The 17,356-nt window shown below is 45.7% G+C and overlaps 1 protein-coding gene across 2 annotated transcripts in view; it reads left to right on the forward strand.

The window, feature by feature from the left end:
- The window catches only part of CACNA1E (calcium voltage-gated channel subunit alpha1 E), an 851,696-nt gene that overhangs the window by 681,093 nt on the left and 153,247 nt on the right, over positions 1-17,356 (forward strand). For both annotated transcript variants that reach the window (XM_088447158.1, XM_088447156.1), the window contains 3 exons: positions 1,866-1,969; positions 5,473-5,625; positions 8,149-8,327. In XM_088447158.1, coding sequence (XP_088303284.1) covers positions 1,866-1,969; positions 5,473-5,625; positions 8,149-8,327 — 436 coding nt within the window. The remainder of the gene's footprint in view (positions 1-1,865; positions 1,970-5,472; positions 5,626-8,148; positions 8,328-17,356) is intronic.

Here is a 17,356-nt window from a genome sequence, read left to right on the forward strand (position 1 = left end):
CCCCCTCTCTCTCTCTTAAATCACAGCAGCCCAGCACACACTGCTGTATGCCGGGCTGCAGTGGGAGAGCAGTCTCCTATGCCTGTTGGGGGGGAGCGATCATGCTGATCGCGCCACCTCGCTTTGCGCTGGGCTGAGGGGCTCACAGCACCTCCCTCCCCAGTGCAAATATATATTTTTTGAATTCAAAAGGGGGAGTAGCCACGTATTTCGTGATTAGGCCACACCGCCTTCACTTGGGCCTGGCCGGCCTCTCTACACACCTGCCTTTGTATAGTGATCAGTGTGTATCAGATGTGTGATATAGATATATGGATGTGACCTATGTATAGTGATCAGTGTGCACCTGGTGGTGTACCATATCAGTGTGATCTGTGTGTATAAGGTGTGTGATAACAGTGTGACTTGCAATAAACAAAGAAAACTTTATTGTACCAGGGTAAGTAGGTAGATAGAAAGATATCAATGAATCAGAGTAGGGGGGCCCAGACCATTATCTTGCTTAGGACCCCAGGGAGTCATAATATGGCTCTGGCTCACAGTTCATGATTTTGAAACCTACTGCACATTGATACCATTCAACAAGATTTTTTTTTTACCATGCCAAATGCCTCATACACCACTGATCTTCATCAACCCACCTCCAAAGCAATGATTTTAAAGGCAAATCCAAGATGGTATTGCCTTTAAAATAATTTCCGCTTTAAAAATACAGGAACACTCGCATGAATTGCTACAGTGACATAAGCTCGCAGCCTATTACATAAGTCTCAAGGTCTCTTCACTCACCTTATGATCTCACCCTATAACCTGCCCCCTAAACTCTATTCCCTCCCAGCTTATCATTTCCTTCTCTTCACTGCATGCCCACCTATAGCTCACCTCTTCAACATTTTCACCAATGTCACATTTCCATGCTATAATCTCACCAATCCTGCCCTTTTTCTCTTTTTAAACCCCAATGGCAAGGACACACACTTATATATGGCAATATCAGGTGAGCAACCCCACTGGTACAGGTATAAAAAGATGTTGCTCATCTGTCTTGTAGTGTCAGGACCAGTGGCAGATTTTACTAAGGGAACGCAGGGACTGTCTAGCAGAGGCAGCGATTCCCATTGGAAGTGCTTCCTGCTAATCAGCAAGTCTCAGGGGAGGTGTTTTCTCACCCTGGGACTGCCAGCCCGGACTGCACTTAACAGAGAGTGCGATTCCAATGGGAAGCCACTCCCCTGCTATATCAGCAGCCCTGTCTGACTTCTAGGGCTGCAGCCAATGCAGTCCCTAGAAGCCTGGTTGCTGATTTGTGCACGTGTGGGATTGCAATCCCACCCATGTGCGCATTTCTGACTAGCAGACCACTCAGTAATAGAAGGTATAAGCCGCCACTGGTCAGGACTCAAAACCAGTAGTAGTTAGACAGTCCATGATCAGCACACTGTTTGGAACACACGTCTGATACATGGGTAGGTAATAAAAGCTGACAGCGATTAGGCAAAACATACTCCAGAAACAAAGTCCAAGGTTTGGTATATTAGTAGAGCATAGTAGAATACACCTGGGCCTGTGACCTATTGGCAGAGTGACCAGGGAGGGACACTGTGGTCCATAGGATGACAGATGGTATAATATAAAATAAAATATATGTATAAAAGCACAGGGAGTACACTGGGCCCTGGGTGTACTGGATGTTAAGTGGAGGTGCTGGTGGCGGTTATTTAGGTGATAGAGAAGGCACACAGGATACTTACTGACACGGATCATGCTCATGCCAAAAGACTGGCGTCCCCATAGTAGTTTAGATATAAATATTATTTGCACGATTTAAGGAACTTGGTTGATTATGGCTTCTGTTTTAATTGCAGCATCCTGGCCACAGCTGGGACTCACTTTAATACTCATGTGGACCTGCGGACTTTGCGGGCTGTGCGTGTTCTCAGGCCTCTAAAGCTGGTCTCTGGAATCCCAAGTAAGTCAAGTTGATACTAGATTTTTTATAACATTATTTTGTAAAAGCTCTGTGTAAGATAATAAATATTATAATTTAACAGAAACTTGCATCTCATAAATATCTTTACATGAAAAATAAAGTTAAATTGAGCACAGGGGCACTGAAAGGGGAAGGGGTGGGTACTGATTACTGGGCCCGACAGGTGCCAGGGTCAGTTGCTGAGGGCGGACAAATGTCCCCCTTTACACCGCATAGCTGCACATAGGATTTTTTCTGTTTTTTCCGGAGGGGGTGTGGCCATGCCTACCCAGATTTGCCCAAGACCTCCCATTATCTGAGCCCCGTTCAGTTCTCAATGCCCCTGAAACAGGAGAAAACTAATAAAGTATATATGGCGATAGAATACAGATATGTCCTTGTACGCATTGCGTCAATACGCAATACGGCGCAGGACACCTGGGATGAGTGGCCTATTCCGAGAGGTGTACCTTAACGTCTTTTTAATTAAAATATGCATCTTATTCGCATTGCAGACGCAGCAAAACACTCACTGTGTACTATAGATGCTGGGCTACAACTTTAACCACACAGAAATTCGATTTAAACATGTACAAAGTCGCAGGCAGTGCTTAAAGTGGTCCTAGAGACGTGGTGGACCTCACCCCCCCATCCTCTGCACTATCTAATTAAAGGGGGGCGCGCTGCAAAAAGGGGCATGGTCTCGAAAGAAAGGGGCGTGATCACATAATAGTATCCCTAATTCAAATTATGCCACACAGTAGCACAATCTTATTCACATTACACCTCACAGTGCCACTGATTCACTTTACACCACATAATAGTGGCCCTTATTCATGTTATGAGACACAGTAATGCCCCTTTTACACAATGCCCACATTAGTGCCCCTTATACACAATGCCCACAGCAGTAGTGCCCCTAATATGCATAATGCCCACAGTAGTAGTGCCCCTTATACAATGCCCACAGCAGTACTGCCCCTTATGCTGTGCCCCCAGGAGTGGTGCCCCTTAAACAGTGCCCCCAGGAGTGTTGTGTTTTATATGCAGTGTCCCCATTAGTAGTGCCAACAGTAGTAATGCCCCCATTAGTTGTGCCCCCAGTAGTAATGCCCCATAGTGCCCCAAGTAGCATTGCCCCCTGTAGTAGTGCCCCCAGCAGTAATGCCCCCTAGTGCCCCCAGTAGTAATGCCCCCAGTAGTAGTGTCCCCAGTTGCAGTGCCTCCTGTAGTAATGCCCCCTAGTGCCCCTAGTAGTAATGCCCTGTAGTGCCCCTCGTAGTAATGCACCCTGTAGTAGTTCCCCCTGCAGTGAAGAGAAAGATGCTTGCGCAGCCGAACCATCCAGGACCAGACGCACAGAGAGTGGTTGTTTGGCGCGTCTGAAGTCACAGTGTATGAGGACACGTCTGAAAATTATTCTTTGTAAACATATACCAGCAGGGACATGCGGTGAGGTCAATTGCTAGGGAGGCACTGGCCAGATTTACACACACATATATGAACCTACCTCACTTGTACAGATCTCCCCCTCACACAGATCCCCCCCACACATATCTCCCGCTAGCACAAAAGATTTCCCCCACACAGTTCTCCCCCTAGCAGAGAAGAATCCCCCCTCTCAACTGGGTAAGCATACCGACACCTGCCGGTAAGGACCCTACCCCTAAACCTAACCCTCCCTCCCCACAGCCTAAACCTAACTCTCCCCCCGCAGCCTAAACTTAACTTCCCCCCGGCAGTCTAACCCTAACCCTCCCCCATGCAGCCTAACCCTCCCCCATGCTGCCTAACCCTCCCCTTAGTGCTTAACCATCCCCCTAATCCCAATACTCAATTTCGGGATGCTGGCGGTTAGGATGCTGGTGCTGGGATTCTAACTGGTGTGGGAATTCCGGCGCTGGCATTCTGAGCACCAGCATCCTGACCGCAGGGATGTCAACTACATCCCCCCCCCTCACACAGATCTCCCCCTTGCAGAGAAGATCCCCCACCCCTTAAGCTGGGTATACACTATCAGGTACATTGTCTAATGTGTACCCATGATATGCCCGCTCCCACATGTCACTAGTGACTTTCATAATGCAGCATGACATGTAGCTCCCCCCTGTTGGACCCAGCATTGGCAAGTGTGTATGCACTTGCTGCATGCCGGGTCCCATTGCCGGCAATGTCGTGCTGGGTACACATTGTGTAGTGTGTACCCAGCTTTACACAGAAGGTGCCAGTCCCTGCATAGTGACAAGGTGCCAGCTACTGGTGTCTGCAGGGAAACTCCCTTTCCTGTTACACAGTGATTTACAAGCCCCCAGACAGTGTCCTGTTGTCCACAATGGACCCTCCTCACCTTTTTCTCCTTTGTGTATTTTCTCTGTCTGCATATTCAAATTTCCTTCCTTGCTGCTGCTGAGCTCTGATGCCTGAGTACTTCCTGGACTGGTCACCTGATCGTCAGAGGTGTCCATCAGAACTCTAGGCACGCCCCCTCACAGTGAGGCATGCCTCATTAGCTCTTTTTCTCTGTGTTTTATTGGCTGCTTCGTGGCCTAGCCCCCAGCTCCAGGCAATGTCTGAGCTTTCAGAAGTAAGGCTAAGCTCTTACTGCCTCATCTCTCATCTCTCCGTGTATTTACAGGGAGTGCTGCAATTTTGATGAGCTTTGCCTATAAAAATTATCAGAATAATACAAAGAAGTTATGTATAAGTTATAAATATCTTCTTTGTATTATTCTGATAACTTTTAAAGTCAAAACTTTGCAGTCTGACAGGAAGTATGATAGGGGAGGCTCTGCCTCCCCTGCCTACCTGACTGCACGTCCCTGTATACGAAATACCTCTGTGTATGGGGCCTATTCATCATCACTTAATTATCATAAATGCAGGTGAAAATGCACATTTTCACCTGCAATTGTAAAAATTTATTTATCGGACCATCCCTCAATAGGGTAAAGCAGAAGATTTCACAGATATCTCCTACTTACCTTCCTTTTGCAGAATGGACCGCTGTCCCCATACACTAGTGATCCCTGTCCGGCTCCTTTTGCTGGACCTTGTGGCTCTTGTGTGCATGTGTGACCTGTAGGTCACCCATGCGCAGTCTCGTGAAAAGATTCACTGCACTGAAAAGGAGCAGTGAAGCGGCTCGTGGGGACAGCTGATTTCTCATCAGCTGTCACTGCGCAAGAGCAATGATGAATTGCTCTGATAGCTGAGGCGAGTCAGAATGTTAATTATCGGGGTCCATTCGGACCCCGATAATTAACATCATGAATAGACCCCTAAGAGGCAGGTAATATATTTTAGCAATGATAATGTCATAGCAATTTATATTATATATCTCTAGAATGATTTGATCAATGGTAATTGTGCAGGTTATACCAAATTCAGGAGCAAAATATTTGATATGATTGTATGAACATTTTATGCCATAAATACTGTAGTTATCATATGGGCAGATTGTCTGTTCTGTGTATTCCATCACTGTGTTTTCTTCCATCCTGCAGGTTTACAAATTGTCTTGAAATCTATAATGAAGGCGATGGTGCCCCTGCTTCAGATTGGCTTGCTGCTTTTTTTTGCTATTCTCATGTTTGCCATTATCGGACTAGAGTTTTACAGTGGCAAGCTGCACAAAGCCTGTTACAGGAACCAATCAGGTAGGCTCTCCTCAATGTCACATGATACTGCTGTCTTCTGTGTGTCCATCACCTTAGATCAGCGGTTTTCAACTGCTGTGTGCCACAAGCGGTTTCCAGGTGTGCGCTGGAGAAGAGGTGGAGGTCCCGTGTGCCCAGGGTAAAACCCCATAATAGTTCGGGCAGCACTGGCTCTTCCGGCTGGCTCAGCCGCTGCCCAGGACGTGACCAATGGAGACGCGGCGGTGGCATGACATCATAGGTCACGACTGCGGTGATGCCATCCCACCCGCACAGTGCTCACTGCTCTAGGCAGTGGCATATCTATAATGGGTGCAGTATGTGCGGGGCACACGGGCCCTCGGGTCCAGGGGGCCCCGCACCGCACACACTGCACCCATATTTTTCTCAACTTACCTGTCTGTGGTCCTACGTCGGGTGTCAGCGCTGCTCAGAACACCAGAAAAATGGCCGCCGCGGCCATTTTCCGGTGTTCTGCGCATGCGCAGTAGACTCCGGGCAGTGGAATGCCGGGAAATCTCTTTAGAGCTGTAGGAAGCAGAGGTCCCAGCGACTCAGAGTGAGTCGCTGACAACTCCGCCCCCCGCAGCCCAGCACTACAGCTTAGGGTTCTCACTGACTCTCCTGCGTCAGTGCACTCCCCGAGCCCTGGCAGTAGCTGCACGACTCAGAGTGAGTCACTGACAGCTCCGCCCCCTACACTGCTGATCTGACACAGTGCAGAAGTATAATCAGGTCGGATCAGCAGTGTAGGGGGTGGAGCTGCCACTCACTCTAACTCCCACTGACAGAGAGGCTAGGGGAGGTGAGTGTCTCGACACAACAAACGCTGATTGACTCAAATCATTTGAACATCTGAATGATTTGAGTCAGTGTGTTGAGACACTCACTCACTAGCCATCTCTATACTGCTGTGCAGTGAGAAGGTCCTCCATGACAGGCTTCTGCTGCACCCGCTTCCGTGACTGACGGGCAGGGAGCACCTTTCTCTGACACACACAGACAGGTAGGGCACGCCCATATCTAATATTTTAGTTTCTGTAGAGACCAGTGCGGTTATGTTTTTTTTTGTATGTGGGAATAATGTATTGTTTTGCCTTCTTTGGGGACAATGCAATGTGGGGGAAATGTGATTTTTTTTATGTGGGGACAATGTATTATTTTTCCTTTTGTGGGGACAATGTGTAATATGTTGCTTTCTGTGGGGGCTAATGTATAATATGTTGCTTTCTGTGGAGACCAGAGTGATTGGTTTTTTAAGTGGGGGCCAATGTGTGTTATGTTTGTTTTCTTTGGGGGCCAATATGTTTATTTGGTTTTCAATGGATGTCAATGTGTTTTATTTTGATTTTTGTAGGGGCCAATGTGATTGTTTTCTTCTGCGGGGGCCAGTGTATGTGTCGTCCCGTCCTGTCGCATCATGGGTCCCAATGTGCGTGTTTTTCTCTGGGGGACCGATGGTGTGCCTTGGAAATTTTAAAATAGAGTTCAGTGTGCTGCGCGTTGAAAAAGGTTGAAAATCACTGCCTTAGTTAAGCTATCTGTCCCTTTGTCTCGCAAATTCCTAACACAATGGCACCCATAGTAAATTACACAACACCAGGCAATGAAGAGAATATGGCCAAAGTCTTTTATTATGTTTCCACCATAGCTTTAAGGGGTGGGGCATACTGAGCATCCAAATGCCCCATAAGGTGATAACGTAACTAAACATCATGGGGTCATATTTACCAGTGGTTGCCCTCTACTGGGATATACAGTATCAATCAGTAGCGGCTCCTACCTGTGGTTTGAGGGGGGCTGCCACTACGCTGTCCCCCTAAGCAGCACCATGATCTAAAAGAAGATCACAAGCCAAGGCATCAGTGGAGTGTAGGGAAAGGAATATAAAAACATTATGGCTGACCAAGGTACTTGCACATGCTCACCCCCACAGCTTCTAGGGATTGCGTGGGCTACAGCCCCTAGAAGCATTAGAGCCGGCAGATGCAGAAAAGGGGCTTCCCATTGGAAGCACTATCTGCCAATCACAGTCTCGACTGCCTTCCAGCATGTGATTAGCAGATAGTGCATCCAATGGGAAGCCAGTGCAATCACTGGGGGCTCACTAGTGGTGGCGGATTATTACTGAGTGGACAGCAGCCCTGCAGCCCCTAGGTAAAATCTGCCACTGGTATCAAATACATTTCCGTTACTGTCTAGCTCTCACTTATATGGTGACAGTTACACAGTATAGAGAGGCAGATACAGTATATTGCACCGCTGATATACCTCGTGCTCATGTTGTCACTGTTTCAAGAAAATCAATAGGCTGCTTTCTCTTGCAGCTCTTCAAATGGCAGCCTTCACTGTCCTTGGGACACGGACTTTGGAAGCATCCATCCAAGTCTTATTTGGCTGCTTCCACCTTATTAGTTTTCGTTGGTACATGACATGGATCATGGTTACTGCAGTGTGGGATTTGCTGAGTGATTTCCTACACATTTCTACCTCCGATACATGTGTGCTATTTTATATCTGTAGGATGGGATGCAATGGACCCTCCTCATCCTTGTGGAGTTCCAAGATGCCCAGATGGATATGAGTGCAAGGAATGGATTGGACCCAATGATGGAATTACTCAGTTTGATAACATCCTATTTGCGGTGCTGACCGTCTTCCAGTGTATAACCATGGAGGGCTGGACCACAGTGCTGTACACTGTACGTACCCCTAATGGCTTTTCTTTATTCTTCCTTTTTTTTTTTTTTTTCATAAAACATTTATTCAACCAAGCACATTTTGTAAATGACAAACCCTTATGTCCTTACCTTTATCTGACCTCTCTAATGGAAATGATTAAACAGACATTATTAGAAATGTCAAGTGTTCAAAAGCTCCCAATATTGTATTCTGTGAAACATTCAATTTGCAAAAAAAAAAAATAAATCCTGGTCCCCATTTGTTTATTTCTGCAGCATCTCTTCTGTAAATTGCCTCTGTCATTTGGGCATCACAACACTGAGCACAGGAAATACAGTATGCTAGCTGAATCGTGATTAGCTGGCCAATGAGTGATCAGAATCTAGTCCAGAGTTAGATTAAAACCCCCATGGGGCCCTAGGCAACATACTGGTAGGGGGCCCCCTCCCCACCAATGTTTTTGAAAAAAATAAATAAAAAATATATATATATAAATATATATATATATGTACTGTCTACCATATAACAATGGGTTAGGATAATAGGGCCCCTCAAAGCATACAGGGCATCAGGCCCTACAGTACTTTGCTACTGGATTATCTGGCTATGACCCAGTCAATGAGTTATTTTTCTGCCATCTATCAAATTCACTAGAAGGAAGGAATGTGTTAGGACATGACAGCTCATGAATAGTGAGGTGCCACTTTTCACAACAGAGTTCCAGCTGGTTGCCTAGCGACCACCACACTCATCTTTATGTGCTTCAGCTCATGTTTACACTGTTTTTCATTACACACTCCTGTGTGAGAAGTCTCTCATTGGGTTTAGACAGGCAATGAGTTAAGAATGACTTAAGCCGGGTACACACTAGACGATGTACCCAGCCAATGACAGATGTGACGGACGACATATTGTGCTGTCTGTACACATCACACGATTTGGTGAACCACCGCATGATATGTCATCCTCCCTCCGCATCCAAATGCATGGGATCATCAGTCACATCTTGAGCAGCATATATATGGCAGATCTGAAGATGCGATGGACAACGACACGGGAGTGCGCATAATGCGTACACACTGGACGATTTGTCTTTCCGATCTGTAGGAATACAACAACAATATTGTCTAGCGTGTACCAGACTTTAGCCTCATTGCCAGTGAGAGCTTCAGCCTTAGTTGTGCTTCTCTGCTCAAGGATACGGTTGTATTGATCTGCACTCTTGTTTTGACCTTGCTCTCTTTTTGACTAAGTGGTTTGATGCTTGACCTGACCTCGGATTGTTTTGACTATTTATTTTGCCTTATCTTGCTTGTTCCTTGTTATACAGTTATCTTAACTGTTTCTACAATATGTGGTGCACTGCATATTATACATTATCATATTGTTCTGGTATTACTCTGTATTTTCTTTGTGTGCATACAGTTGTATTATGCTTCTGTTTATTAGTGTGTCAATATTATCAGGTTGTTATCACATTGACCTGTTGACTTACTGTATTTTATATACAGCTGTTTATATATTGCATTATGCTGGCTGGAAGTAGAGGAGTGCTATCTACCCTTTAGATGTCATGTTATACCCACTTAAATATAATCAACATTAGCCTGAGCTAATTATTGTTAAGCATATTGGGCCCACATGCAGTCCTGGTTCAGTCGCAAATGACCGATGGTTTCGGTACTGCAAATGTTCCGGGGCCACTGTGCGCATGTGCTGCGATGTTACTATGACCCCACTCACAGTGCCCTGGACGCCACAGCATGATTGACATACTGCAGGCGTTTGGGGGAAGATGGGGAGCGTTCCTAAACATGGAGGCATGTCGTCTTTGTTTTAAGGGTATACCAAAGCCAGTGGCTGCATCCTCGGACACAGTTTCCCTGGTCTCAACAGCGTAGCTTTGCTTGACAACCTGAGAACCCTGAGGGTTCCTCAGATGTCTGATGCTGTGACTGATGGTTGCGATGTTGATCTGGTGCTGCATATTGGGACACAGGGCCTGATTCAGAGATGTACGCTAACACGATGGTTAGCGTGCATCTCCGATTGTTAGAGGACTGCGCAGGATAAGTACTGCTCATGTGCAGCCCTTCATCTGCGTGTCTGCTCGCAGTGCCTCCCTTCCTCGGCATGATTGACGGACTGCGACATTTGGGAGGTGGAGCGGGGCATTCCTGGATAGCGTTCCCTGAAAAGGGAGTGTGTCTCCCCGTTTTCAGGGAGGGACGAGGCCAGGGTCTGTGTCGGTGGACAGGGCCGGATTAACGGGGGGGCGACGGGCGATCGTCCCTGGGCCCCCACACGTTAAGGGCCCCCACACCCATCGGGGTTAAAGTGGACCGGAGGAGGCGGAACCAGTTCCGCCTCCTTCGGCCAACCTAACCCCGGCGCCGCAGGGAGGCTCCTAATACCAGGCGCCCTCCCCGCAGCAGCAGCCGAAGTCGGAGGCTTGAGCTCACATGAGCTCCAGCTTCCGGCTCACGCAGAGCACTATGGCAGAGACGTCATGACATCTCTGCCATAGTGTGGAGGAGCAGCCGAGCGGACTGCAGCGGACGCGGGGCTAAGGTTAAGGTAAGTATGAGCTTTATTTTTTTATTTTTTTATTGCAAGCGGCCTACTGGGGGCATTACTAAAGGGGACATTACTCAGGGGGGGAGCATTACACATTACACCTGGGGCATTACTCGAAGAGGGGGGAGGCATTACTACTGGGGGCATTACTGGTGGGGGCATTATTCAGGGGGGAGCATTACTACTGGGGCATTACTCGGGGAGGGGGGAGGCATTACTACTGGGGGCATTATTCAGGGGGAGCATTACTACTCTGGCATTACTCGGGGAGGGGGGAGGCATTACTACTGGGGCATTATTCAGGGGGGAGCATTACTACTGGGGCATTATTTGGAAGGGGGGAGGCATTACTACTGGGGGCATTACTGGGGGGGATTACTACTGGGAACATTACTGGGGGGGGAAGCATTACTGCTGGGGGCATTTCTATTGGGGGCTCTACTAGAGAGAGAGCATTAGTATTGGGGGCACTAATAGAGGGGCATTTCTACAGAGGGCTCTACTAAAGGGGGAATGACTACTGGGGGCATTACTACTAGGGCATTACTATTTGGGGCACAACTACAGGGCCTTACTGGGGGCATTTATACAGAGGGCATTACTACAAGGGGCACTACTAATGGGAGTATTGCATAGGGGGCACTGCATAAGGGGCACTACTACTGGGTGCACTGCATACGGGGCACTACCACTGTGGGCACTGACACTACTGGGGGCTCTGCATAAGGTCCCCATTGTGCATACCCCCAGTTTGTCACATTTAATAGGGGCCCCCACATGTTTGTTGCCCAGGGACCCCCACAGACCTTAATCCGGCCCTGTCGGTGGATGCAGATTTCCTGGCCTTGCAAGCTGCAAGGATCTCTCTGGCAGCCTCTGCAGTGCATGGCGTGTGACGTCATGGCGCCACACGCGTGCTGCGTCAATATACCAAATAAAACTTTATTGCAACAGCTAGATGGAGGTGAAAGGCGACTCCTCCGAACAGCAAACGAGGATCGCGGCACCTGGGCCGCAATAGTGAGCCCAAAACCGCCCCTGATTTAATTCTACACTTGACGCAGACTCTTCTTCTGCCTCCCTGCCAGTGTTATTGTATTGAGAAAGAAAAACTGGTGCGCTAATCACTCAGGTGTAGTCTAATATAGAGACTTGCTGCTGACATCAGAGGGATACCTGCAAATCACCCTAAAAAAGTAACAAGAATACAAATAAGGTGTCTGCGCTAATCACTATATAAAAAACATAGGGCCTGATTCAGAGTTGGGAATAGAGAGAGATATAGCACTTAACTGTGTACCTGGACAAACCATGTTGCAATGCAAGGGGTGTAAATACTGTACATAATTTTTTTTTTTGCATGTAGGGTAAATACTGGCTGCTTTTACATGTAGCCCACAAATACTGCACAGCTTTATTATTACTCTACAATTTAGATGTCAGTTTGGACACCTCCCTCCCAATTCTAAATCTCTCTGCACATTGTAAATCTGCCCCACCTGCAGTGAAGTATGGTTTCACCAAGATGATCAGTTGAGAGAGAGATATCTCTCTCTATTCCCAACTCTGAATCAGGCCCATACAGTGTGAAAATTATAAATATATTGTTTTATTAAACATATGAAAAAATTAACTGCAGTTCAACTCTAAAAACATATATAAACATTACACATTGAATGAAAAGAGATAGAATGTTACATTAATATCTAAACACATAATGTTTCCAATATATCATAGGAAAAAAGATAGACGTTTTGTACTCTATGTAGAGCCTTGATGGTAATCACCATATGTTGCTATTAGCAACCAGAATGATATCAATCTGTATAGTAAGTATAGTCACTCTGTTCAAACCTGATGTAGGGTGTAGTGACTCCCTAAATAGTGGAGCCGTGGAGCTAACAAAAATCTTGGTATGGTGAATATAATAGAGGGGGGGTCTCCAGACCAAAAACCGCAGTCCAGTATCTCACCTGTCCCAATGGACTCAAAGCTCCAAAGTCTCCCTAGGAACCAACTGCTCCTGCAACTCCCAGATGAATAGAAACAAGTAGGTGTGATGTTGGTCCCTGTGGCCAGCGCCGCTCCGGCGGCTAACTGTGGGACTGTACGTGGTTCCAATGACTTGCAAGCAGGGAGGTCGTGTAGGATGGTCAGCCGTTCGCGCCTCAGCAACTCCCGATCAGGACGCAAGAGGTGAAGGCTGGACAGTCTGCCTCTGTGGGGAATCCCCCCGTCCAGCGGAGGCAACAGATAGCAGAAATGGTGGTCCGCACAAACAGGCTCAGCAATGTCCGTCAGTGTGTCTCAGCAACACTGGTGGGTGTTAATGCAGGTACTGCAAATCACCAAACAATGGTTCCTCAGATGGAATACAGCAGTGTAGTGGGGTCAAGAGTTGGAAAAGCAGTCCAGAGACCACCTTGACATGTTTCTTCCCTCTTGCAGGGTTTTTTTCAAAAGGTAATGAACTTCATTGCCTTTTGAAAACAATATACAATAAACAATATATTTATAATTTTCACAGCCTATGTTTTTTATATAGTGATTAGTGTTATTGTATTGATGGTCAAGTGAGTGACTGACATATGATGCTCTGCTCATACCCTGCCCTGACCTGTAACTCCGCCTCCTCCCTCCTCTTCCCCTGTGCTGCTGCTATAACTATACTGCCAACTTGTGTGCTTTGCAAGACACAGCAGAGCAGGGCTTGGTCTCTCCAGGGCCGGATTTAAGGGAGGCCTGGCTACGGGCCCCTTGGGACCCGCCGGGCCCTAGGCGGCCGCTTAGGTTGCCTAGCGGCAAATCCGCCCATGGACTGGGGATATTGTAAACAACTCACGGGACCACGCATCGTCTGTCGGTAAGTGCATACACACTGAATGATTTGAACGATATATATCGTTCAAAGATCTCGTTATTGTTCATATCGTTCAAAGAAAGTGTTCAGTGTGTACAGGGCTTTAGATGGGAGTCACTTATTTAATTTGAAAATGTAAAAATGTTTGTATTCTTCACAAAAGCCTACTTACAGTACAATCCAGACTGATCATGAATCTGTCTGTATGCCTATCTTTCATCCGTGGAGTATAATGATACAAACTTTAGGGAATACATATTATGAGTTGTAAAAGATACAAAAGATGTGACATTATAAAGTCCCTGACAGTAGCAGAGTCCTGGGAATGATCTGTACAATGAGTGCAGATTAGAAGCCGAGCGCAGTGTAAATGTATCTGTCATGTATTGCTCCTGGTCAGCAATATCATTTGTTAGCTGTAGGAGTGTGCAAGTTCCTCTCATCACCTATAGTGACTGCTAAGCCCCAGCTGCACTTCCCCAGACAGGTGTACTCTGCTGTAACCATGTCTACAAGGCTGGATGTAATTATATGGTGCAGCAGCTTGAACATGAAATACAATTATGTATGCAGTATTGCACTTGCCATGGTGATGAAGTTTTCATGTTCCTACATTGTTGTGACACATTCACTAATAATATGTAAATAAGATCACCATGGAATGCGTTGGGTAAAACAAGAATAAATGAATAAAGAAGTATGGAAGACTGATCCAGGATGATAAAATAGTGACATTTGCCTTAATGATTGCACCCACTACAGAACCATTCTCCAGGAACTGAGGGCTGTGTAACCTATTGGATAGTAGAGCTTTGCAACTTTGATTTTTTTTTAATTGAAAACCTATACACACCCGCAGCAGCTGTAGTCACCAGCCATCCCTTGTTTCCTTTTGGGGAAAAAATAAAAACACACACACATACATAATACATATTTCCTTATGTTCATCTGGAAGCAGAGAAATATTCGCTTTTAATAATATTTATTAAAACACATCCATAGAATGCTGTAGCAAGAAGTCAAGATTCAATATGTGTGTATATATATATATTATATATATATATATATATATATATAATATTGTGCAAAATGTAATTGATCCAAAGCGACTTGCGTGTAAACAATAGATATATGAAAGTGCAAAAGCTGTGCAACACATAAGGATTCACCCCAAAGAAAATTATATTAAACAATGCCTAATTTTGCATACTGAAAAGTACAAGTGCTGTGCAAAACATAAATATTCACCAATATAAGTTATATTAAAAATACATAATTTATTCAGAGATAACAATCAAAATATGTGTCCCTCTAAAAGAAGTCACATAGAAACACATTTTCAGAAATATATTTAAAAAAAAAAAACAAATAGGTACAGTATAGCTTATCTGAGTTCAAGAAAGAAATCAATAGTTCATGTGGCAAGATACAAGAGCACCCAACGTGTTTTGTCCGACAAGGACTTCATCAAGGAAAAGTCCTTGATGGGAGTCCCCTTGATTAAGTCCTTGCCGGACGAAGCAACCTGCACATATCAGTGAGGTATGTGAAGGCTGCTTGTGTGGTGGTCTACTTGTAAAAAAAATATTAAATCTTTTTTAAAAAATGATGTAGGTTCCCCCCCAAAAGCATAATCAGCCCCAGGCTGCTCACCCAGTCCTGGTTCCTAAAATTACGGAGGGGAAAAACGTGTAGGGTTCCCCCATAATTTAGGAACCAGCACCTGGCTGCAGGACCAGTCCTGGTTTAAATAAAGGGGTAAAAAAATGCATAGTGATCCCCCTATATTTAAAACCAGCTCTGGACCCAAACCAACCGGGGTGTAATGCCACAGCCAGAAGACCCTATTACTGGGTCTCCCCAGCCAAAGCATTCACACCCCAAGCTGCTCAGGGGATCTCAGGGGAAGTGGGGACCCCCCAAAGAAAGGTACCCCCCTCTCCCATCACCCCAGGCTTAGGCTGAAGCCCGGGACTCTTCTTAGCACCCCGGAAGCGGTTGGCACGGAGGTAATAGTATTGTAAAAAAGATAAATTATTGTATTTTACCATGGAACTACAGGTGCCAGCATGCCTGCCCTTTGGCACTTGTGGAACTACAAGTGCCAGCAGGCAGCCGGCACCCGTATCCCCACTGTAAAATAAATAGTTTAAAAAACACAGTACACACACACACCGTCTAAAGTATAACTTTATTCCATACACCTATCTCACTCACACCTGCCAGCTGTTCTGTTCCCTTCTCCAGTAGAATTCCACTGAGTACCTGTGAACAAAGATCATATACTCACCTCCGCTTGTCTCTGTAGCATCCTCGGTAAGTTCCGAGCACAGCAGACTGTAGCTGCCTATGTGTTATCACATAGATGGCTACCTGGCTTTTTACGGGACACCCCACGTGTGGACTGTCAGAAGTTGGACACGTCAGCCAATCAGCGGCCGCTTTACATGTAGCAGCTGCTCATTGGCTGGGACCCACGTGTAACCAGCCAATGAGTGGTCACTACATGTAAAGCGGACACTGATTGGCTAGCAGTCCGTGAGAAATACAGATGATAGCAATCATCTGTCATTTTGTGTAGTGTAAGTATATGTGACAATATATACTTTATGAATTCCTATTTAACCTCTATACAATAAAGTCACTATTTAGCGTTGTGTACGCATATGAAATAATCACTTTCCAGACTTTGAGTGTGGTTCCAAAGCACAAAAGTTATTATTCACATAAAAAGCAGATATTTACACGCCTTGGTCTATATTACAATTAGCGCAAAGGTTATACAATATACAAGGTACAGTCGATACATACGCATGCGCTCTGGATCCAGATTTCCCGGCATCAACCATGAAATCTCCACCAACAGAAAGGAAAAATGACTAACTACCACATCCAGGGTGCTTGCTTATGTACCCTTGCAGAGATAGGCAATGCAATAGAACAAGTTGGCATAGTCCCATTGGTTCTTCCTCCTGGTTCTTCTGTTATGATACAGTTCATAGGTCAGTTTGTATTGTAATAGTTCAGCCCTCCAACAGCTCTTTGTGTACGTTTTACCGCCGAAGAACAAGTCTAAACTGGCTAATAAACATTACATTACAGAGTACATTTCAATGCCTATCTCTCTATGACCATAATTCGCAGACGCATATTGCGATCTCCTTGCCGATGGAACCGGAAATCTGCAAATAAACAGTGGTTTAGAATAGCACCAAACACGATCTGCTTATCATGTACTAAACCCTAGATATCAAATACCTGCATTTCACAATAGATTTGATAAAATATAAAACCTTTAATATTAACCTTAATGCTAGGGAACCTTTTTGTGTAAGTATGCAGTGTGTCAGTGTGGGGATACTAAGAAAAGATGCTAGTATGTGTTGTGCGTCTATGTGTTTGTGGAGTACACCATGGTACTTGCTTTGCTGGGTTGTTCATATTATATGTAGTAATAAATGTACGTATTTGTATAATGAGGACTTTTAACCTGGGGCAGTGGCAGATGCATGACGCTAATAATCATAACGGCGCCGTACACGGGGTATCGTACAGTCGCTACTATGCGTGGTGCGTTTTATGTGCTTTGCTAAACAGCGCAACTTTGCGCTG

Source organism: Taudactylus pleione, unplaced genomic scaffold (genome assembly GCF_031769625.1).
Source record: "Taudactylus pleione unplaced genomic scaffold, aTauple2 ptg000421l, whole genome shotgun sequence".
In the NCBI taxonomy this organism is placed as follows: Eukaryota; Metazoa; Chordata; class Amphibia; order Anura; family Myobatrachidae; genus Taudactylus; species Taudactylus pleione.